This window comes from Genypterus blacodes, unplaced genomic scaffold, assembly GCF_046128005.1.
Source record: "Genypterus blacodes isolate CSIRO-AG114 ecotype Tasmania unplaced genomic scaffold, CSIRO-AGI_Gbla_v1 ptg000156l_1, whole genome shotgun sequence".
In the NCBI taxonomy this organism is placed as follows: domain Eukaryota; kingdom Metazoa; phylum Chordata; class Actinopteri; order Ophidiiformes; family Ophidiidae; genus Genypterus; species Genypterus blacodes.
In genome coordinates, this window is record NW_027466957.1 from 7,916,079 (window position 1) to 7,939,656 (window position 23,578).

At 43.7% G+C, this 23,578-nt stretch overlaps 2 protein-coding genes across 2 annotated transcripts; one reads left to right on the forward strand and one right to left on the reverse strand.

Annotated features, from left to right (window-relative positions):
• Window positions 1-703: 703 nt before the first annotated feature.
• Window positions 704-3,226, reverse strand: mbd4 (methyl-CpG binding domain protein 4). The gene is made up of 8 exons (XM_076166622.1): window positions 3,060-3,226; window positions 2,713-2,935; window positions 1,942-2,621; window positions 1,771-1,836; window positions 1,511-1,645; window positions 1,272-1,421; window positions 1,042-1,145; window positions 704-948 (listed from the first exon to the last, which is right to left on the reverse strand). The coding sequence occupies exons 2-8, from the start codon at window positions 2,874-2,876 to the stop codon at window positions 874-876; spliced, it is 1,374 nt and encodes a 457-aa protein (XP_076022737.1). The 5' UTR covers window positions 2,877-2,935; window positions 3,060-3,226; the 3' UTR covers window positions 704-873.
• Window positions 3,227-3,252: 26 nt separating this feature from the next.
• ift122 (intraflagellar transport 122 homolog (Chlamydomonas)) lies at window positions 3,253-22,997 on the forward strand. Its single transcript, XM_076166623.1, has 29 exons — window positions 3,253-3,400; window positions 3,881-3,947; window positions 4,055-4,139; window positions 4,223-4,301; window positions 4,386-4,462; window positions 4,569-4,635; window positions 4,723-4,869; window positions 5,486-5,561; window positions 6,469-6,660; window positions 7,015-7,153; window positions 7,922-8,124; window positions 9,089-9,226; window positions 9,361-9,525; window positions 9,712-9,909; window positions 10,197-10,337; window positions 11,395-11,448; window positions 12,085-12,246; window positions 13,091-13,257; window positions 14,154-14,325; window positions 15,617-15,719; window positions 17,972-18,112; window positions 18,254-18,351; window positions 19,390-19,490; window positions 20,619-20,784; window positions 20,921-21,038; window positions 21,126-21,254; window positions 21,853-21,929; window positions 22,038-22,202; window positions 22,387-22,997. The coding sequence occupies exons 1-29, from the start codon at window positions 3,351-3,353 to the stop codon at window positions 22,471-22,473; spliced, it is 3,564 nt and encodes a 1,187-aa protein (XP_076022738.1). The 5' UTR covers window positions 3,253-3,350; the 3' UTR covers window positions 22,474-22,997.
• Window positions 22,998-23,578: the final 581 nt, after the last annotated feature.

A 23,578-nucleotide genomic window follows, 5' to 3' on the forward strand; every position in this document is an offset into this window, starting at 1 on the left:
TATATTTATTTAAACTCAAAGTCACAAGGCACAAAGACCATCTAGTAAGACAGTCACTGAATGTTTGCTCACCTGATTGCATCTCCATAACTGTGCAGAGTTTGAAATACCAGGAAATGCCAATGGAGTGACCACCAGGCAGCGACTGCGGTGGGCTGGAGGTGTGTCGTGAGGCATACACACAGGTGTGGAAGCTAGGGAGATGGCCGCTGTGGTGGTAAAGATTAACAGAATTACAGTTAATGTTCAACACTCATTAACTCCACTAATATCACCAATAACGTGCCAGCAAGCAGAATAACAAAGCTGTTTCCTTACGCAGTCTCATTGTGAGGTTCAGGCTGTCCGGTCCGTTGCAGTCTTGGTGTAGAGAAACTCCAAAATTAAAGTGTGCAATTTAATTCTTGATTCTTAATAAAGCACACATTTTGAAATATGTCCTTGATGAGGAAAAAGTTAAGACATTCAATGGTGTTAAATGATGTCTGTGCTTTCGTTGAGGGTTTTGCGTCGGCAACAGTTGCCTTGGGAATCAGGTTACCCCCCCCCTCCACTCTACTAAACAAAAGGCTGCAGGGTAGAGAGTAAAGCGATGCATTGGCACACTGGAAAAGAACGCTTAGCAGCCTTGAACAATGGAATGAAAAAGAATATCCGACAGTGGAATGAATGATGGACTGATGAGTCTATTCAGCATTGAAACAATAGGACACTTTATTAAATATTGCTTAAAAGTTGTTGAAAAGACAATGACAAATGACAAGCAGCAAACATATTCAGCATACAATCACATAAAACTAAAGCGATGAAAGTTTAACATTGCGAGTTCAACCTTAATACTGATGCTAGTGAGGTTCCCCATAATGCATTGCTTCAGATTCCCAGTGTCTCGTGGTTCTCCCACAGCCAGGCGTGGTATTTGTTTAACATGTGATCTTGAGGTGTCACCTTGAAAAATACACACAAAAAAATACACACATCGGCATTGATGAACGGATGACATAACTTAGAATACAATGGATGTCTCTGAATAAGGAATACCTGTCTCCACTCCCCCACGCAGAAGATCCTGTACGAGTCGTTCCCGTATTTCCCAATTCCATGCAGCTCGATGGGGTAACGCCACTGTTTCGTAAGAAATTCATCTAAATGCAAAAAAAACATTATGTCATGTTATGTATGCTAACACTGAAGTAATGATGTAACTGATGTGAGAAGTGACTATTTTCCTCTGTCAACACAAGCAAACAGTCCCATTGAAGACAAATCACCTGAGAAGCGGACGATTATTTTAGCCCTGAGCTCATACAGGCCAAGCGGCTTCAAAAGTTCCGAAATGGGCTTCCAGTCGGCCGCCCGGGTCGCTTCTGCAGAGGGGTAAAGCTCAAAGAACTGCCAAAGCACAGGAATGGCCATCTTTCCTGGAGAATTAAAGTATTGTGTTTAAATTAGGGTTTGCTTTACAACACATCAAGCTGTTGCAATGTGTGGATGTTTATGGAGATCATACCGCTGGTCTTGTTTAGAAAGATAGTAGCCACCAGGAGCTTCCAGGGGTCGTGGAAAAGAGTCTCCTGGACGAGGTTGAAGGGAGAGCGAGGGGGTGTCCACTTCTTGAAGGCTTTTCTTCTGGGTGGGCTCAGGCCTGATTTCAGATAGGGTACAGACAATTCCTTTAAATAAGACACCTTTGTTCCAGATATGGTTAGGTATATGACTCAAATTGAAACACACACACAATCTTTTCCATTTCTTTTCCATGTCCATTACCATCTTTGAGGGGTTTCCGACTGAAGTAAGGGCTTGTTTTTCGCTTTTCTTCTGAACTCTTTGACTCTACAAAGACGGGACACATTTTTGCACATTTAAAGTGTAAATCAAGTGAAAATGAGCTCTAACCGCTTTATTGACAACCTGTTAATGTGCGTGTGTCATACATACTATTCTGGGAACCTCTGACTGGTGTGCAGAACCCTCCAGCAGCGATGTTAGGTAACAACACCTCCTTCTCCACATCCTGCTGGCTGTCAGCACCAACCTCTGATCCAGCATGAGCTTTGTTGTCACCTACTCTGTGAATCTGGAGCTCATCTCCATGTCGCTCATGCTCATTCTCGCTCTCAGTGGTAGGTTTGACACCCAGAGTTGAGGCAGGAGGCTGGGAGTCTGGCTTTGTCTCCTGTTCATCATTATAAGTGTCATGTGGTCTCCTGGAAGGCTTCTGTCTAAGTAGCTTCTCTCTCAGCATCCCAACTCTCTGGGGACTGTTAATGCTGTTATCATCCACTCCGGTTGTGGCTGCAGCCTGTAAGCAGCACTTCACATCCCCATCAGTCTGTTCCTCTCTGGAATCACCGCTGAAAAAGGAAGAAACTCTTCTACTTTTATATGAAGATGGGTGCAAATTTTCTGCTTCATCTTCTAAAGTCTCCCTCTGCCTTTCTGCGTGTTCTTTCTTTCTTCTCCTGTGTTTCTCCTGCGTGGAGGGTGACTGCAGAGTCGTGACACCGACAGCCTCCGATGTGTCGAAATCAAAGAGATCCATCTCTACACCCTCCTCTTCGTTCTTCAGCAGGAATGCTCGGAGAGATGCTCTTGACCTGAATGTCTTCCCGTGGGGACTGTAAACAGCACAGAGATCTATTAGCACCATGTGATGCACCTATTGATCCGACCACACAGAGAGAAGAGGAGCAGAAAACACTGAGTCACCTTGTAATGTAGACGTCCAGTTTCCCTGCTGTTTTGCCAGACTGACGCTGCTTCACCACTCTGCTCCAGCCAGGCGGCATCCTGGACTCCTGGCTCTGCTTCGTCATGTCTCCACTTGTCTCATTGTTGGATAGACTTATGGTGGAGTCTGTGTTTCCTGCCATCAGTTGTCTGATTGGTTGCTGACTTTGACTTCCTACCTCCTCATCAGCACCCACTCCGTCTGTGGCACATCAACAACAACACTAGAACAGTCTTATAAACCTACAACAGCTAAACAGTAGTCTGGATTAATTCAACACCAAAAGTTACGCAGGATTTAGTAAACTGGCGTAGAGATGATTTACCGGATTGCTTCCCGCTGTCCGACTACTAGACGCTCCCTGTTGATGTCTGCAGAACACACTTGTCTCCGGTGTGTGTTTACATTCCTCCCGCTTGTTCTCACGTCTACAATCCGTTCTGGGCAGCGGACACACACACGCATACACACACAGACACACACACCCCGAGCAGGAAGTACTCGCTCGGAGTCTGCGCAGTAGTAACGAATCATGGAAACGGGAGCATAGTATGAAACACAAACGAGCACCAACACAAGCGACCTGTTGATACGAAGCATCGTTCAAACTGTGGATATGAGAGCCGTCCTCGCGTGGAAAGACAGACTCCACGACCACGAGCAACGGTGAGGCTGTGCGACATGTCTCGAGTTCAAAACTAAGCTTCTCTGCTCAGCTGTGGCTGGTTAGCAACGCCGGTTGCTATGTAAACTAGTGTTAGCCAGCTCGCTAACCTTAGCATCCATAGCATTCATGAAGGAATTACGGCCGTTCGGTCACAAGTTATAGAAATCCTGTAACCCGTTCACAATTATATATCCCCGATGCCCTGCAAAATCAAATAACACGACAGCTTTATTCGGTAACAGCATCAATAGCTTAGTGTGAGCTAGCTGGTGCTGCTGTCACACGGCTATTAACAGTCATTTTTCATGTAGCAAGCTAGTTAGCTAACTTTAGCTATGCATGCCTGAGCTCAAAATCAGATATCTTTATTATCAATTGTTCTATTAATTAATTGTAAAAATATTATACTATAAAAACTAATAAGTATTGCTTGGCCCCATGTCTGCGTGACTGTCATTGTTGTTTACTTTCCTCTACAGTATTTATGATCTCGCCTTCAAGCCAGATGGCAGCCAGCTCATTATTGCTTCAGGACCACGAGTCTTGGTAAGACTGAGCGATTTATTCGATATAACTTTGGAACATATATACTAATACAGGAGTAGAATCAGAATACACAATGATTTTAATGTGATTCCCATGTCTTGTTGCAGGTGTATGACACAACAGATGGAACTCTTATTCAACCACTGAAGGGACATAAAGACACAGTGTATTGTGTGGCCTATGCTAAAGATGGTACATTCCGTTTGTGCACAACACACTTGCCTGCGTCGGTGGATCGTTAGTGTTATTTTACAAACTGTATTCCTCTCATGCAGGTAAACGGTTTGCCTCAGGGTCAGCAGACAAAAGCATCATCATCTGGACGTCTAAACTGGAGGGTATTTTGAAATACACGTAAGTTGCTGCTTTGACACATTTCATCAGTGTATTTATGTGCTCCTCCAGCATCCATTTGTTTTTATGTGTGTGTTTTTTTAGTCACAATGACTCTATCCAGTGCGTCGCCTACAACCCTGTAACCCACCAGCTTGCCTCCTGCTCCTGTGGGGACTTTGGTGAGACGTTGACAGCATGCACAATTAACTTATTCATGTGTAAGGAAATACATCAATAAAGCTCACCCTGAAGCACTAAGACAACTCTGTACTTCTTACATTTTAGGTCTATGGTCCCCGGAGCAGAAATCTGTGAACAAGCATAAAGTGAGCAGCAGAATAACATGTTGTGGGTGAGTGAAGTCTGTCCATGTAACAATCTGCTGCTGTGCTACTCTTTCACCCGATCAGTTTATGATGAAAACGTTATCCGGTTGCAGGTGGACTAATGATGGTCAGTACCTTGCTCTTGGGATGATGAACGGCGTAGTCAGCATCCGGAACAAGAATGGAGAGGAGAAGGTCAAGATTGAGCGTCCAGGAGGCTCCTCCTCTCCTATCTGGTCCATAGCCTGGAACCCTTCTAAGTAAGTCCTATATAACTGCCTCCACAGCATTCAGAATCAATTCTTATTGCATCCTACTCATCACACATATGTAATTGAATTCATCACACTCTGTAGAAGCTTTTGGTGATTATCCAAGTCCCTTGGATTGACAATTTTGACTTGCTAATGAGATTTCTTCCCAGTGTGAATGAATGATGCCGAGGTAGGGCCAGCAGGTGGCAGTGTTTAACCGGGCAGACTTTGACAGGGACTGGTGGAAGTGGATGGACATGTGTCTTAAGAGGGAGAGGATTACCATGAGGCTCAATCAAGGAAGCTGCATTTTATTAGAGGCAGCTCTGGTTTCTCTCTGACCCCCCCTACCCCCCACAGCCACAGCCTGGGTCTCAGCAGCTACCATAGAGGAGAATGACTGAGCAGATAGCGTGACAGAAAGACAGAAATAAAGTCACATGGGAAGATGGTTCATTAATATCTCAGCTGCTGCCAGGGAAAGAGTAAAGATGGTGAGGTGAGAGCTGATGAGAAGATATTGTCCCTCTGCCATGTCTTGCTGATAGACACACCAGAGCACCTGCCAGTGTGTTAACAACTCCTCACCTCCATTCACATCACGTTTCTCCTATTTTTCAAGGGATGAGCACAATGACATTCTGGCTGTGGCAGACTGGGGTCGGAAGTTGTCCTTCTATCAGCTCAGTGGGAAGCAGGTGAATATCACAAGTGTATATATATAATAACAGCATGTGGTAATTGTATATTATACTCCCTCTCATTAGCATACATGAATTCCAACTTGTTTGCATTAAACAAACAGCTCATCAAAGGGCTGCACCTCTTCTACTGTTAACTGTTTAATGAGGCATGTTGAGGCCTGAGGGTAATCAATCTCAATGCCGCAGATGGGAAATAGCTCCTGATTACCAGCATTTTGAAATCCTACCAGTCTATTTTGTCTGCTATCATCCACTCAGAGAAAAAGAACAAATCACAAATCATCCGTCCAAAATATGTGGAATTTGTAAGACTTACTGACTTTGCTCTTGTATTCCCTAATGTAATCAGACTGTCAGGGTTTATTGTAACCATGACAGTACATTGGAAATGATCCTGTTCCACAGTAATAGCCTCCTGACTCACTGTCTTGTATTCCTCCCAAATTCCCTTTAGGCAATATCATAATTATGGACAAATATGCACCATTCATTACTCTGCCCTTATGCCTTAAGCTCATACATTGTCCCTGTCCTAGTTATCTATTTAAGTGAACATTCTTTTTTGATTACAACATTAGCAATTATCTGCATGAAAGAAAGAAAAGAAATATGAACTCCAAAGTGTCAGGCAATTTTGTCCAGAGTGAGAAGAAGCAGATGCACAGTTGTGGACTTGATACGATGTCAAAGAAAATCGTGGGTATATGGAACAGAAAATACAGAAGAGAGAAGTGGTTTCATTTTAGCTTTGCTTTCACCAGACACTTAAGGAGATGCTAGACTCTATTCAGGACTTTGATTTGTGATACACTCTTTAGAGGGATGTGTTCACCCAGACCCACGGGCCATAAATATGAGAGGTACTTGTTTAAGTGTCGACTTCCCTCTTTGTTTCTCTCAGATTGGGAAAGACAGGACTCTCACCTACGACCCCTGTTGCGTCAGTTATTTCTCCAAGGGCGAGTACATCATCATGGGTGGCTCCGACAAGCAGGCGTCTCTCTACACTAAAGATGGCGTACGGCTAGGCACCATCGGAGAGCAGAACACATGGGTGTGGTCGTGCAGAGTGAAGCCTGACTCTAACTTTGTGGTGGGTTTGTGAATTCGGCGAAGTTAACATTGTGAAAGAAAGTAGCAGACTGAAGTGACGCTGAACATTGATAAAGCTGTGTTAATCACAATGACAATTTTGAACTGAAGAAACAGCAGCGGCACACAACTACAAATATACACAAGTTATTTTCTTTCACAGTCACACATATATTGTTCTTTCAGTATGTTTAACTGAAAGTGATGAGGCAGAGGAGAGAAAATTGGGTGCTGGCAGATTCTCTCAGTTTCTAACCGAGGAGATGCTTTAACAACAGGAACATTTTCCCACTCTCACAGTCTTTTCTTAGAGGTGTTAATAGGATGTACTGCTACACTGTTATCTCTTATCTAGGTGCTGGGCTGCCAAGATGGGACCATCGCCTGCTACCAACTTATCTTCAGCACAGTTCACGGCCTCTACAAAGATCGATATGCTTACAGAGACAGCATGACTGATGTCATTGTCCAGCACCTTATCACTGAACAGAAAGGTACACTTTGGTTTTAGCAACAGGATATTGAGCCTTCAGTCAAAGCAGCCTGTGCTTATGAGACATGACACCTGCTGTGCTGCATCTGTACATCTGCCTTATGTGCCTTCAACCATTACCAAAGGATGTTTTTTAAATGCCACACATATTTATTATTAAACAGTTAGTAATATTTATAAAACCAGCTTATGGCGCGGTATTAGAGCCACCGTTATAGATTTTCAAACAAGATTTCTAGTTGTAATATGCCAAGAGAAAAGTCCAAATGCTACTAGAATAAAGTGTGATATTTTGAATAGGATTAATTAAATGATATGAGAAATAGGTCAGGATATTATAAATAACGAGAAAAAACAATGAAATGTTGTGGGAATGAAGCCATGATATGTCAACAGGAAAGTTGAAATGCTGTGAGATGAGAATAAAACAGAAATATTTTGTGGGTGTATGAGTGAACAGGAGAGAGCAGTCTGTCAACATGCGTGTCAGAATGAAGGATATGTGGAGGGTCTGATGTATAATACATCAGCTTCTCAAATAAGGAAATACTTCATCTTCTGATACATCAGAACCAGATTATTATACATCATTAATGATTGTGGTGGGACTTGGCTGTTTTCATTGAATTATCAGTACATAAAGATGAAGTTAAATGTCATTACATTTATAAAAAAAAACGTCTTGAAATATTCAACGTTTTCTCAAAAGCTACATTGTCCTCCTTACCCCATGTCCACTTTCTCTCGCTCGTCTCACTCTCTTCTCCAGTGAGGATCAAGTGCCGGGAATTGGTGAAGAAGATTGCCATCTACAGAAACCGCCTTGCTATACAGCTGCCTGAGAAGATCCTCATCTATGAGCTCTACTCCGACGACTCCTCAGACATGCACTACCGCATCAAGGAGAAGATTGGCAGGAAGTTTGAATGCAACCTGCTGGTGGTCTGTTCCCAGCATATCATCTTGTGTCAGGTACAACAGAGGAGAGATATAGTTCCTTAGTCATTATACAATGTAATGCAACTAACCCCTACACTTCTCCAAGTTAAACTCCAGATTGTTCTTGACTGCTGCTAACAGATGTGGTTTGTTTTGTGTAACACTTTTCCTGAAGCTACTCCTCTCAGACCAAGTTACACTGACCTATAGTGACATTCTCGTTCTATGTTAATTACACTAATGCATAGTTGACAGTATGTGCAAGAGCCCATAGAGATGTTTGTGCACTATTAACATGATGGAAACAGTGAATCAGCGGATCGCCATTCAATCCCTGAGAAAGAAGATAGCAGCGGGGAATTGTTAGTTTCCCAGATGTTTCTGCCTATTTGTAAAAGGCTCCAGCTGTGCTTATGCTCTGCTGGCTTCATCTCTCCCCTTCTTAGCCTTCTTCAAACATGATAAAGTAAGACAGTAGAGTGAAAGGGAAGGGCCACAGTTTGTGGATCCATTGGGTGTCTCTGGGGGGTTCACTCTGCTTCTCCTCTCTGTGTTTGACAGAGCCTGGTAGGGATGAGGCGCGGCCATAACACAGAGGTTATTTCCTTTTAAATCTGTCTGTGTGTGACAGAGGTGCTTTAGATCTCTCTCTAACAGGCGTGCTTGTGTTTCATGCCTCAGACAGCTTTCAGACTTTATAAATGAGCTGTGCCTGTATGGGCTGTGTATGTCTGCGTCAAATCAAATCATTGCTTTATCTTTATAACATTGCTTTCTGATGTGAAGTTACACTTTGCAGCTTTTAAAAGGAGAGGCAAACAATATTGTCACATTTATTAGGCTTTTACAAGTTTCGCATGTTTAAATGAAGTGAGATGAATGAAATTAACAGTCACTGTCAAAGATGAAACCAGGATAATGTCACCGAGGTCATAGTGAACAAATGAGCGTTTCATGTAAATGTAATCTTACCTTTTCCTGCTGTGGTCGTTTGTAGGAAAAGCGGCTACAGTGTTTGTCCTTCAACAGTGTCAGGGAAAAGGAATGGCTGATGGAGTCGCTAATTCGCTACATCAAAGTGATTGGTGGCCCACAAGGCAGAGAGGGTCTACTTGTAGGATTGAAGAACGGAGCTGTGAGTATGACAACAAAAATTGACGATTGTAACTTTGCATACTCTCATCTATTCTGTTCCGTCCACCTCACAGCTCTGAACTATTTCTGATGGTGTCCTTTATTCTGCCTCCACCGATTGTTGGTTTTTGGCAGATCCTTAAGATATTTGTTGACAACCCGTTTCCCATCACGCTGCTGAAGTTGTCAACATCGGTGCGCTGCCTGGACATGAGCGCCTCTCGCAATAAGCTGGCTGTGGTGGATGAGCACAACACCCTCTTAGTTTATGACATCAACACGAAGGAATTGCTTTTTCAGGTCAGCACATAGTGGAGAGCATGAAGAGTACGGCTGAGTAACCCCACTTTGCACATTTCAAAAGTGCAGTGGAATAAATGGAAGCATGCATGTGGATTTATTCACATCAGGCAAATGTACATGTCTTTGCATCTCACGCATTCACTCCAAATTCTTCTCCTCTCCCCTCCTCCACCTTCCCTTTAGGAGCCTAATGCTAACAGTGTGGCCTGGAACACCCAGTGTGAGGACATGCTTTGCTTCTCTGGCAATGGTTACCTTAACATCAAGGCCAGTAACTTCCCTTTGCACCAGCAGAAGATGCAAGGTTTTGTTGTCGGCTACAACGGGTCGAGGATTTTCTGTCTCCACGTCTACTCCATGTCTGCAGTGGAGGTGCCCCAGGTGGGTATATTTTTGAGCCGGTTATCTGTGGGCTGGAGGCAGTGGGGGTGTAGTGTCATATGATGAGCCCAGCATTGGCACTGACCTCTAGTTAGTGCTGTTTCCCAGGCATTGTTTTGTACCACAAAACAAAACATACCAATCTTCAGTACTTGTTATTTGTTGCAGCAGGACTGTGGTCAGAGTGTGATGTCAGCGGTGATCCCCTTGTAATTTAATCATGTGTTGACTGCTTTTTTCACAATGTAATGTGGCTTTGTGGCTGTGGTGTTGTGTACCCTTCCCAGTCAGCACCCATGTACCAGTACCTGGAGAAGAGGATGTTTACAGAGGCCTATCAGATCGCCTGTCTCGGTGTGACAGACAACGACTGGAGGGATTTGGCCACCGAAGCTCTGGAGGGACTGGACTTTGACACTGCCAAGAAGGCCAGTCAGATTACAAATCCAACCTTTTTTTCCAAACCGCACAATTCTCAGTTTTTATTCATGACAGTAGTATCAAATTCTAGACTTTTAGCTGCCAGATTTGAAAACCCCTCAGTCCCTATTGCACAATATAAGACTCCAGAATGTATGTATATCGTTCTGCATTTAGCAAGTTATCAATTTGACCATCTTCTTATGCAAAACTCATGTATATGTATCACAATACAAATACTCTTCTAAGTCTCAAAGTGGTTTATATGGTATAAATCAAATTCAGATTAATACAATAGAATCTTAAAAGTTAACAGGATAAAATGGATAAAATGAAAACAGATGCATCAGCAGAACCATGTGCATTCACCAAAGCTTTCCTTATAAGTGATTTAAGAGGTGTATAAAGCTGTCACAGGGGTATTATCTTCCTGCCTGCCGCTGGAGGGCCCTCCTGTGTAGCAAGGCAAGTTTGCAAAGTTACCAGGTCTGTAAGTTTTTGTCCACACAGGTAACCTGAATAAAGGATCTACTCTAAACATCTTTAATAATGTCACTAAACACCTGAGGCAGCTGCTTTTCCTGTGGACAATTAATCATGACATTATGGGCCAGAGTTCCAAAAAAAGACATGGTGCAGATTGCAGGAGTCACACTCAAAGTCATCTATCCTTGTATTTAAAACCAAATACAGTGTGTGTTTATTCATCCAGTGTCTGTTAAAATAGACCTTCAGCTTAGGAGGCATTACGAGTACCTACTGTACCAAGCCTGGAATAATATGGGCCACTGCACAAACACTTAATAGATGGGAGCTAAGGGACGGGTCATCAGGTTTATTTTGGTTTTTGTAGGGACTCATTCCTCTACATGACTCAGGACCGCTTTCATTCTCCAAAGAGACATTTAAATAGTCTTTAAAGTTTCATATGCACCACTCCAAGGCAGCAGTGGAAGTAGGTCACTGCTACACAAGCACACACACGCGTGCATAGACATTTAGTGCCATCTTCCTGTCCATCACATCTCATCATTCTCTGAATTTCTTTTGTCTTCTCACTTTCAGGCCTTCATCAGAATAAGGGACCTGCGCTACTTGGAGCTCATCAATAGCATTGAGGTACAAAGTGCTCTTCAGAAAGCTTAGGAAAAAACTTAAAAATGTAATTCAATCATTAATCATAAAAGAGCATAGGCACATAGAGATCCACCCTGTCTCCATCATTATATGCTCACTTGCAAGGTTTTACTCTCGGCTGCACTGCAAACCCTTGAACAAGCCAGGAACCAGCCAGTATCCTGAATATCTGAACCGCACACACACACATGCAGACACATACGCCCAACCATACACACTTTCCTCGACAATGGCATGCACACATACAGAAAATGCTGCGAGTGGAGAAAAGTTTCAGTCCAAACTTGGCCTGTGTCAGGGGAATGTTGCTGCTCTGTTCATTTTTGCAAAAAGGGAATGTCAATCTTTGATAGTGTGTAGCATTTTTGTGATAGGAGTTGATGTGGAAAGAAAGCATCATTGTATCCATAAAAATAGTGTTTGCGCTCTAATTCCTTTATGACTGCTGGTGCAAAAGTTTAGTGAAGGTTCAGCAGTGAGCCTGATTTCATCCAGTGGGCCAATCATTTCTTTATTGCCTTCTGTGTTGTGTGACACATTGTGTGTGCATGTCTATGCACATGCACTCCAGTGTTAATCTCTGCCCACATGCCGGTGTTTGTGTTGACTGATTTGCAGGAGAGGAAGAAGCGGGGTGAGAACGACAATGAGCTGTTCCTGGCAGACGTCTATGCCTACCAGGGGAAATTCCATGAGGCAGCCAAGCTCTACAAACGTAGTAGCCACGAATCCAGAGCCCTGAGCATGTACACCGACCTGCGCATGTTTGAGTATGCCAAGGTGATTAGATCGTTGATCAGCATATCATGCACACACACACATACACAACACTGTATACCATGCACGCAGAAAGGTCTAGAAAGCTGTGCATGTTTTAGACGTGGAGAACATATGTTTTTCTTCATCATGTGCGGTTATGCCAAGTTGGGGCCCTGCTCTGTGTTCAAGCAGCCCCCCTTAACAGTCTGTCTTTCATCTCCTCATATATCACTGGAATCTCCTTATATATCTTCTGATCAGTACACACACACAGTCCTTTTAGTCGCATATTCCTGTGTAACACGAGGCTAACACACGGTTGCATTTGGAAATGGAGCAGAGCAAGGGAAATAAGGCAAGTCTGTGCTCTTACATGAATTCTTTGATGAGAAGGTCAGTTGGAGTTGAGACAAATTTGTGCTTTATTGTGTTTACATGTGGGCGACACTTTGATCATCAGCATTGCATTCACATGGCTGCAGCAAATGATACATACTCCATGTGTATTTGTGTGTCCATGTATATGTCAGATTGTGTGTGTGTGTGTGTTTGATGTGGTGCTGTATATTTATACGGCCATGTGGCCATCTGGTCCTGAGGGTTGTTTGTTTTAGGTGGGATGGACACCGGAGGGGAAGGCCTGCTGTTTGTGTGACTGTCTTCCTGCTGTCTTGGCCTTGACCCAGAGGGTTCTGTCTGTCTGAGCAGTCTCCCTCTGGACTAATGTTGGGATTATACTTGCAATGTTATCTGCTTTACATACCATTTATCTTTTTTTATGAAGGTTAATAGGGATTTCTGGGTTCTCGCTAGTCTGTCAAAGTCGAGTGAGTTCTTATCTTTGTGTGTGTGATCATCTCTGCAGGACTTTGTTGGTTCAACAGACCCAAAGAGCTCTCGCATGCTGATGACCAAGCAGGCAGACTGGGCTAAGAGCAGCAAGGAGCCTCGGGCAGCAGCGGAGATGTATTTGTCTGCAGGAGAACATCTCAAAGCCATCGACATCATAGGGGAACACGGCTGGGCAGACAAGTAGGTGTATGAAACATTTTAGAATAGTCTTCCTGCCACAGACATAGCTCTGTGCATCTTCTTATCTTATTCATAACTGATCAGTATACAACAGTCAATGGGGGAACTAAAGAGTTAAAAATCTAGACTAAAAAGCCTTCTGTTCACGTAGGGCAGTGGTTCACAAACTTTTTCTTTCACGGCCCCTTTTATAGATCAGAAGTTTTTCAAACGGTACTTATTCATATCGCTCTTTTTCCGGCCCCACGCCCCCCCTGGAGTAGCTCTGCGCCCCCCCTAGGGGTCGCGCCCCCCACTTTGAGAACCACTGATGTAGGGGGACAGTATCAGGCCAAAATAAACTCTCCATGCATTGCAGATCATTTACACACCTTAGGCTTATGACCCATGAAGTCATCTCAAGCACTGCCAATTTTGACTCTGACTCATTGAATTCAAAGCTGTAATCCATGTTGGCCGGTGTCTTTAACATGCCAAATGAAATTTATGACAGTTGATCAAGAACATACAGAACAGTTACCTATTCATGAGCTTTTACTCGTGTATGCACAATCAGGGCTCATAAGTACATGGGTGGGATTTTTGGAAAATGGGCAGCTTGATAAAGCAGTGTGATAACAGGCCTGTGGCCTTAGACAGCAGGGCGATCAGTGGGACAGCACAGCAGACACTGGAAAAGGTCAGGGATGGTCAATTTTTTTATCAATTTTAGCTCCTCAGCCTGATTGACTGCCAGTGATGTCTTTTTTTCTCTTTTGGGGATTTGAGCGTAGCTGGAGACAGCACATTATGAGACTGTAATATGCTCCGTTTGGGGATTTATCTCCACTCACCCGTATACGCTCTCTCCAAACATGCCCGCATGTCTTCTGAGCTCATTTCTCTCTCCTATCCAGGCTGATTGACATAGCTCGTAAATTGGACAAGGCAGAGCGCGAACCCTTGGCAAAGTGTGCGCTCTACTTCAAGAGGCTGAAGCACCATGGCTATGCCTCAGAGACATATTCCAAGATGGGAGACCTGCAGGCGCTGGTGCAGCTGCACGTGGAAACCCACCATTGGGACGAGGTTTGACACACTTGCGAGCACGAGAGGCACACCTGCACCGCACACCATGATTTATACCGAGTGCTCACATAAATATAAATTTCATGTTATAGGACTGTGCTACATAAAATGCTGTGGTTCTCAAAAACCCACATGATAAACCATAACACAAACCACTTTATATTCATGTCTGATTTAAGGAGGATTCTCTAGAAAAACACATTGTATTGCTTCAAGTAACCACAGTTGAATGCAAACAACATGACAGTAAGTCTACCTAATTGTCTTGCACAGAGACAAGCTAAAACCATGCAGGCACTCCAAAGCTAATCACCCAGCTTCAGAGTTCTCTGAATCCATGCCCACATGATGATCATGGAGTAGGACACACAAAACACTCCAGTGCTTGCTAGCCTCGGCTTAAATCTCTGTTCTGCTTCCAATCAATGTCCTCCATCGGGGTGGATCATCGGAGAGAAAATATTGCTTTTTCCTTAATCCATCCACAGCCCTTAATGGAGTTTAAGGCGTTACAGAGACGCACATTGGGGATTTGCACACTGAAACAGAGAACCAAAACCGGAACATGCTTCTGCTGTGATGTCTGCGGAAGTCTCCCTGGATATTTATTTCCTCCACTGACACAGAGAGTACATGGTGGGAGCTTCTATATGTGCTTGACAGGGGGGAGGTAGACAGCAAGAGGGGACAGAACACATTACAACACAGACCATATGGACGCTACGCCCTGCCCCCACTCTTTCCTTAAACAACTATTACTAAACTGAGTCTGAACTCACAGGCTTGGGACACACACACACTATTTCTCTCTTTTCCTGTGTGATATGTCCAGCGTGTGTTTCTTGGCTAAGGTTTTTCTAGACGACATTTAGGTGAATCAATCACTTTGACAGGCTGATATGTATTCATGGGGCATTACGGCAGCTCTTCACACCCTGTCATTCAAACAGCCAAAGACCTCCTGTTGTCTTCTAATTGAGTGTGAAATCGGCTTAGCTCATACATATTTCTTTATTCTAATCTAATTAATAATCCAAAAGTAATATTTTGACTGTAAGTGATGTGTGGCTCCTTGAGTAATGTATAGTAACTCCTGGGCCCCTAATCAGCCCCAGTTCAGCTGTAATTACCCAGGGCAGTCTGATGCTGTTCTCCATATATTACAGTCTGGTGCCCTGATGAATTCTTATGTCAAGCGTCACATATATTACATCTTGTTATTTGTTGGATGTTTGACTGAGCCGTCCCTCTCTCACTTCCTCACCCTATCACTCACCTGTCCATTTCCCAGGCGTTTTCACTAGTGGAGAAACATTCCAATTTAAAAAATGAAGTCTATGTGCCTTACGCCCGCTGGTTGGCTGAGAACGACCGCTTCGAAGAGGCACAAAGAGGTGAGTTTGCATCACTAAGATCAATCTTTTGCCAGCCTGTAGAATGTTGTAACCAGCCAAACTGTAATGGATGCTACAATGTATACATTCACATTTTTTGTTCCCTTTAAAATATTTGTTTCTGAGACTATACCAGCATATAAAAGCAGCATCCAGTGTTTACATATGGAAATGATAAAGTCCGTCCAGCCCTGGTCGCAGGCATTTTTCACTGCTTCCTCAAGATTCTCTATATCCACCATATAAAACCTGATCCTCTTTGCTGGAGCAGAGCAGAGCAGCACTGTGCAGCCTGTTAACTGAATGACATGCATGCATGCCTCTAATCACCACTACTACAAGCGGCTCTGATGATGATTACCAACTCTAACCATAGTTATAATCAGCTCATAGATTTATAATTATGATCTCAGCAGGCATATTTCCTCTTCTACATAATCTTCCTCTGCCTGTCTCGACATAGAATACAAGCCTAAGCAGGCCTGATTGTATTGGAGATTGCCTATGGTCGTGCATTTTGCTGATTGTGTGTATTTTGGTCCGGTGGTGACGCAGTATTGTGTTTCTGGTGACTGTAATTGGGTCTAAGCTGCTTGCCGGCCTCCTGACCACTATGCTGCTACTTCTCAGTTAGGGGTTTATAATCAGACAATGCTAGGTAGAATTGATTGGATACCACAGTTATTGGAGCCCAAAATTGGAGCTCAATTGTTCCCAAAATGGTTCTGGAACTCCGGGGGTCCATCAAGCTTTTCACTGCGGCATTTCAAGATAATTAAATGAACTGTTGGTCGTTTTCTCGGGGATCTTTTATACTTTCTCCATCACTTCATTGTTCAGGGTTAGGTTGTTTTACATGGGTACTCCTCAGCTAAAAATATTCTTGAAAAAGGTGTTCTGTCACTTTGGGTCACATGTTCCTAATTAGTTCTCATCTGCACATAAATTGAGAAGGATCCTATTTCAGTTGATAAAGTTATCCATCTCTGTGAATAAAAAGCCATGGAGGTTCTACAAAATTGCATCATAACACACATAACACTATAAAGTTCCATCCATTTCTGTTATAAATTCAATAATCATATACTTTAAAAAACGTGGCTACCTCATATACAATCATATGGGTTTGTGGTTCCACTCAAACTTGTTCAACAATGTTCAGTAACCACCACTCTGTAGACATCTGTGTTAGCTTGTGTTTTTGGATTTGTTTAAGACTCTGTTTGAGGGCGCAGGGTGGGGATCCTAAATCCGAACATAAACCACGAGCAGCTAAATGTGGTTTTTATTCAGTCAGGAAGGCTGATAAATATTCGCCACTAATACGTTCCGACCCACTCTGTGGCTGCATGGGCCAGGGTCATTGGTGGGGTTGAGTCCCAAAAGCTGCTTCTAATTACCCACTGATAGAAATTTGAAGAATAGTGCACATGTTTATTAGTGCTTTGCTGTCGCTGCAGTGGCAGTTTGATATTCAGGAACAGACTCTGTGAAAATGAGAAAAAGTCGCCCTGCGTACTTGGAGTACAAATTGCTCTGGGCATTTAGCATATGTGTGTGTGTGTATTTGTGTGTATGTGTGTGTGTGTGTGTATCTGTGTGTGTGTGTGTGTGTGTGTGTGTGCGTGTGTGTGCGTGTGCGCGCGTGACTTTGCACACACAGTATAGATACGTCTGTTTTTTTTCAGTACAATAAAATTGTAATAGTATGAGAGTGCCACAGCATGAAACCACACGATCCCCCTCTCACAGAGCCAAACTTAAAGGATCCTTTCCAGATGGATGCAGAAACAGATGCAGTACAATGATTGTATGTGTATGTGTATGTGTGTGTGTGTGTGTGTGTGTGTGATATATTTCTGTCATTTCTATGAATAATCTGTCACATTTTAATATAGAAAAAAACTTGCTTTTGCACACCAACTGTTTGATGTGATATTAAGTCAAAGCAGTTCATGAAAACTGACTCATATTCAGTGTCAGATTATCTTTTTCTTAGTACAAATCGCTTGAAGTACAATACATGCGGCTCCATGACTGAACAAACAAAGTACCTGCCAAAGCTGGAACTGCAATACATGTCAATTGTTTAATTGTGAAAGATTTCATTGGAAGTTAAATGCCAAAACACGGCACCCAAATATCAAAGAGGTTGTCACGGATTATTGCTTACAATCTGTCATTGCCACAGTGCTAGCCAGTTTTTCAAGGGCACATGATAACCATCGCCACTTCTGTCTTTCATTTCCCAGCATTCCACAAGGCAGGGAAACAGAATGAGGCTGTGAAAGTCTTGGAACAGCTTACCCATAATGCAGTTGTGGAGAACAGGTTCAATGATGCAGGGTATTATTACTGGATGCTGTCTATGCAGTGTCTGGACATCGCAAGGGGTGAGGCCAATTATCTCTACTCTAATAAGCAATCTAAACCCAGTGGACAGAATGCATAATTTGTTTTTCCTGTTTACTGCCCCGATGCATGCACTGTTTCCAGCTAATGATATTTGGTCTGCGTACCTTTGCTGCGCCTAGAAAGTGAAGAGCAGAGGGACGAAATGCTGAAGAAGTTTGAGAGTTTTCAGCATCTAGCCGAGCTCTACCACGTCTACCACTCCATTCAGCGGTATACGGTGAGGATGAGGTGCTGTGTCAGCCCTAATCTTGCGTAGACAGACCTATGTCTAGCAAAGCATTAAAAATTGCAGGGAAGGAGACCTTAGAAATCGTGAAGCAGCTGTTCGGTTGGCTTTGAGGTTGAAAAGTGCCTAACTCTGGAAATGCACCTGTGGTTAGTTTCCTGTTAGGGTACAAATAAGTTTACCCCAGCAGTTTAGCTTGAAGTATATTGACAGGCCACTGTGTCGGTCGCCTAAAAATGGACGTATGCACATGAGATCTCCAGGCGTTTAACGGCACAGAGGTCTGCCTATGTGAGATTAAGTCAACCAAATCCTCCTTTTAGCCGTTTAGATGAGGGAAGAAATTACGATCCATGGACAGATTTTGGGGGGTTGAAGGAATTATATTCAGCTAGAGACCACAGAATAACAAGTTTATCAAAATCAATTACGAGCCATTTTACCTTTTTCTCCCCCCGCAAAAATCCTACTTAAGTGCTAGTTGGCTCAGGTAGGCACTGGTCCCCTTCTTTGAACCTCTCTGACCCCTGTCACCATGATGAGTACCCTGTCAGTGCTCTTTCCAACCCCCCCGCCGCCCCCGAGCCTTGATTTACGTATAAACAAGCACTTCCCAAGTTATGAGCATGTAAGGGTGACCTGGCCTGTGTCAGTGTATTGTTTGTTGTTACAGCTCTCTGCTGTGCTGTGGTCACACCCCAGCAAAATAAAGACATTGCTGTGATCCAGACCAGAGCAGGAAACCTCTATATCTCACTCTTAACTCCTCTAGGCAGGCGCTATAGATGTGAACTATCCACCTTTGGTAGAAAGTGCTGTGTTGGTGATTACTTTAGTAAAAGTGATGAGGCAGTGCAGAGGATTAAGCTGTTTTTAGACCAGGTTTTAAAAAAAATAAATGTAAATGTAAGTAGCCACAGGAGGAGGGATTGAGAAGCAGAGATGTCCAGAAGCATCTTTCTCATCAGAATCTCTCCTTTCTTCATTTTTTATTTCTTATCTTACTTTCCTCTGACTTTCCCTCTTCAGGACGAGCCCTTCAGTTCCCATTTGCCAGAGACGCTCTTCAACATCTGCAGGTTCCTCTTGAACAACCTCACAAAGGACATACCACTGGGCATTTCCAAAGTGTATCCTTCCATCTCAGAAAGTAGGCCTGACTTTTTTTCCAGAAAATGTGTTGTACATGGCCTCCCTCTCTGCCAATCTGAAATGGAGACAGACAGAGACGGTGATGACAAAGTGGTGGAAAAGAGAAGGAGGGAGGAAAATGTAAGAGCTGGCGCCGATTGCTGAAACAGTGTTGACGCTGCGAGACAAAACGGGTGCTGATGGAGAGGAGGAGACGATGCCAGGAAGTGGCGCCTTCCCACTAACCTAAACAAATGCTTTGATTACTGAAATTTATACATACGTCCTCAAAGGCACTAATCGCCATACATTAATTGAGAAAAAAAATAATACACACTCAAAATGCCCACATCATAGGCACTTTGACAAATCTATGTCGGCACACACAGTGGGGATAGAGCAGGAGGAAGAATGGCTCGGTCCTTGAGGAAGTAACAAGGCTAAGCAGCTGGGATCCTCTCTGGGCGAAAATGAGTTGTTCAAGAAACTTTGAACTTAGATTTATAGGCTTAGCTCTGCTGTGTCGGGTTGAACAATACGACCAATAAGGCCCAGAAAATCTGCACTAAACAAGTTACACAATGGGAGGACACGCATTCATCAAGAGCTCCAGCAGTGTAACAGAACTGGGTGTGTGGGAGGAGTTGAGAGTCTCCGAGTGGAGAGGAAAGAAGAGGGCTAGTGTTAAGTTTTAGGTGATGGAGGAGTGCCAGCGTAGAGTTGCTGCAGCTGCAACTCATTGACCTGCCATTGCCACTCAAGAGCTCCTCTGACAACCTGTCTCCGTAAAAATACAAATAAGCAACAATTTTCTCAACTGCGACTGAAAAAGACGCACACGTGCACACACACACACACACACACACACACACCGCAAGCCCACCAAACACCTAAGGAAAGGCCAAGATATTCCTTTCAAAGTATTTAACCAGCATAACCACCTCACTGCTGCTGTCAAAGCCTGATTGTACTTATCAAGAGAATAGATTTTACCTTTCTATCTATTTATACATTCACACAAGTGTATAGTTCTCATTTTCATCATTCGTCATTCATTTTCAATAATAAATGCAACAGCCGTGCCCGTCTTGATGTCACAGCTTGGTTTTCCTTGACGTGATAATTAGCAACACATTGTATGCGTTGGCCAAGCAGAGTCAAAAACTGGGCGCCTATAAGCTTGCCAGGTATTCCTACGAAAAGCTCCAGCAGCTCCACATTCCCTCACGCTTCCAGGAGTCCATAGAAGTGGGCAGCCTCACCATCCGCTCCAAACCCTTCCACGACAGCGAGGTGTGTGCGTGTGTGTGTGAAAGAGCTGGCACCCCGATTGGTGTAAGAATGATGCTTATGCTGCTGATGTCCACCTGTTCTGTAAGCGTTCATACATTTCGAATAGTGGAGCTATTATCCTCTCTGTTTACCGCAGGACCTGATTGAGGGGATGATGTGCTACCGCTGCTCCACTAATAACCCCCTGCTGAATAACCAGGGGAGTGTGTGCATCAATTGTCGGCAGCCTTTCATCTACTCGGCGTCCTCGTACGGTCAGTGACATCAAAACACACTGTGCAGGTTTTTGCTAGTTAGAATTCGATTTGTGTTACTAATGTAGCATGTCTCCTCGGATGTAGAGGTGCTCCCTCTGGTGCAGTTCTACCTAGAGGAGGGCGTCAGTGATGAAGAAGCCGTGTCCCTTATTGACCTAGAGGTTCCTCACGTGGACAAAAAGGCTGCGCACTGGCAGGAAATTGACTGCAGCGGTATCCTTTGATCATCTCTGTCCGTCCTCTTACAAAAACACAAAAGAGCAGATTATTTACATGCCTCAGATGAATGTTTTTACGATGAACTCTGAGTGTTTTTGCGAGTGTGTATCTGCATCCTTACGCGCCGCACGGCTCGTACAAATTAAGCATGTGACTCTCCTCCGCCTTGTGACAGTTCTAAGAAGATGTTTAGTCTGCGTTGGCCTGGATTCCGTGCTGGTGGGTAAAGCTGTCAAAGCTAAGTCATCTTAACTCTGGGAGCTAATAGGGTTAGTGAGGCTCTCCTGTCTCATCTTAATGACACTAACCCCCTGAGAGCCGTAGCCACAGCCCCAGCGTAGGGATTAACCTGCATTAGCCAGCAGACACTCAAGGGCACTGAGGTCTGCTCTGTTCACGTATTGCCTCAGTGTGACTGACAGGCACAACTGATTGGCGTTTTTTTAATACTCTTTGCTCTTAGAATAGCCTCTGAAGGAAGAATATAATATATGTTGAAATGTATTGTTATACCACACATAATGAGATCACGCTGTGTGAGTGTGAGGCGTGTGTTTGTGGCTCTGTTTTGTTCTTAATGAACTCCAATCAGAATCTCAGATGTTGCGGATGGACGATTGCGTGGACGACTTGGAGGAAGACCCGTTTACAGCCAAAATGAGCTTTGAGGTAAAGAGAGAGAGAGGAAGTCATTAGTATTCCTCAGACTGGTCGGACCAGCTGGAGAAGGTTGAGCCGGGTGAGTAATGTGGTGGTGTGGATGTGTGTGTCCAACAGCAGGGGGGGTCGAACTTTGTCCCAGTCAAGGTGAGTCGCTCGGTGCTGCGCTCCATGAGCAGGAGGGACGTCCTGATCAAACGCTGGCCCAGGCCGATCAAATGGGAATACTTCCGCTCCCTGCTGCCTGATGTGAGCATCACCATGTGCCCCACCTGCTTCAAGGTACACACACACACACACACACACACAGGGATAACACACACACACATACATACACACTCCTACTATAACCTGATGTGAACTGCAGACAGGGTTATCGTCCTTTTCTTTCACTTCCACACGTAAATGCATTTCCTGTCATGCTTTTCTTCTCATTTTGATTCCACACCTTTTGTGTTCCTCATAGATGTTCCACAGTGAGGATTATGAGCTGCTTGTTCTTCAGCACAATTGCTGTCCCTACTGTCGCAGACCCATTGATGAGCCAAACTGACGTCTTCAGGTTTTCATCCTCACGCCAATCCTCTGTTGTAATTGAGTTGTCACTGTAAAAACACAGAGTAACATATTTATTTTGTGATGATGAGGTTCACGTGTTCTGTGCTGTTTTAACGCGCGTATCCTTCCTAGAAGGCATAAAAGGCGTGATAGGAGTGTTTGTGTCTTGGTCATTATAGACTTTGGAAAAGTGCACAGTCAGGCACTCAAGTCAATTGGATTATTAGGATCAGATTACTTAGGGCTTCTCTAATTACATCATCACTTTAAAGAGAACATGGGCATACAGTGTATAAAATAAAATATGTAACTGAATGGAATAAGTTTACTTGTATGTACAGACTTACAAAGTACATTTGTCAACAAGTGCATTTCACACTCTTATAAACAAAAGCTATTTCCTAATACTATATTTTGTAATGTATGGGATATGTGATGTGTCATAAAACATTTCATAATATTTTTTATATTGCCACAAAGGCAAAATGAACATTTGCAATAAAATATTTTGGCAAATTATTACACTGTCTTCATTTACTTTCTGACACATTTAACTCCAGGATTTGTGTCTCTGGGAGCTGGAGTGAGAGTGAGAGTGCTATGAACACGACGCCTGAGTAATTCTGATTACATTTAAGGGAATGGTTCCCACTGTGAGTGGAGTGCTGCATTATGCAGTGCTTAAAGATTAGGGTTTCACACGTGAAAAGTGGTTGAAGTAATTAAGAAATTTCATTTGTGGTTTGTCCACTGTAAATGGTTTAAATCTCCCCCCTATACTGAGCCTGTGGCTGATTCAGGCTGGTTCCCTCACACACGCACTGGTTTTTCCTTCTCCCTCATAGACGGTTCAGTGATACACTGTGACCAAAGCCAAGGTGGCGATGGGGGAAGCCAAGGTTCTAGTCTCTGTCCTTGAAAGCACTTTGCATCCTGCATATTTATTTCGGACTTTTCTCTTGTAATGCACGCGTGCGTGTGCGTGTGCGTGCATTTGTGTGCTTGAGACTTAAAGTGTCTTAATTCCATCTGTGCTAACACTAGTCCACGCACGCCCCTAATCCGACCTGCCTGTTAAAAGGTACAGCAGCACCTCAGGG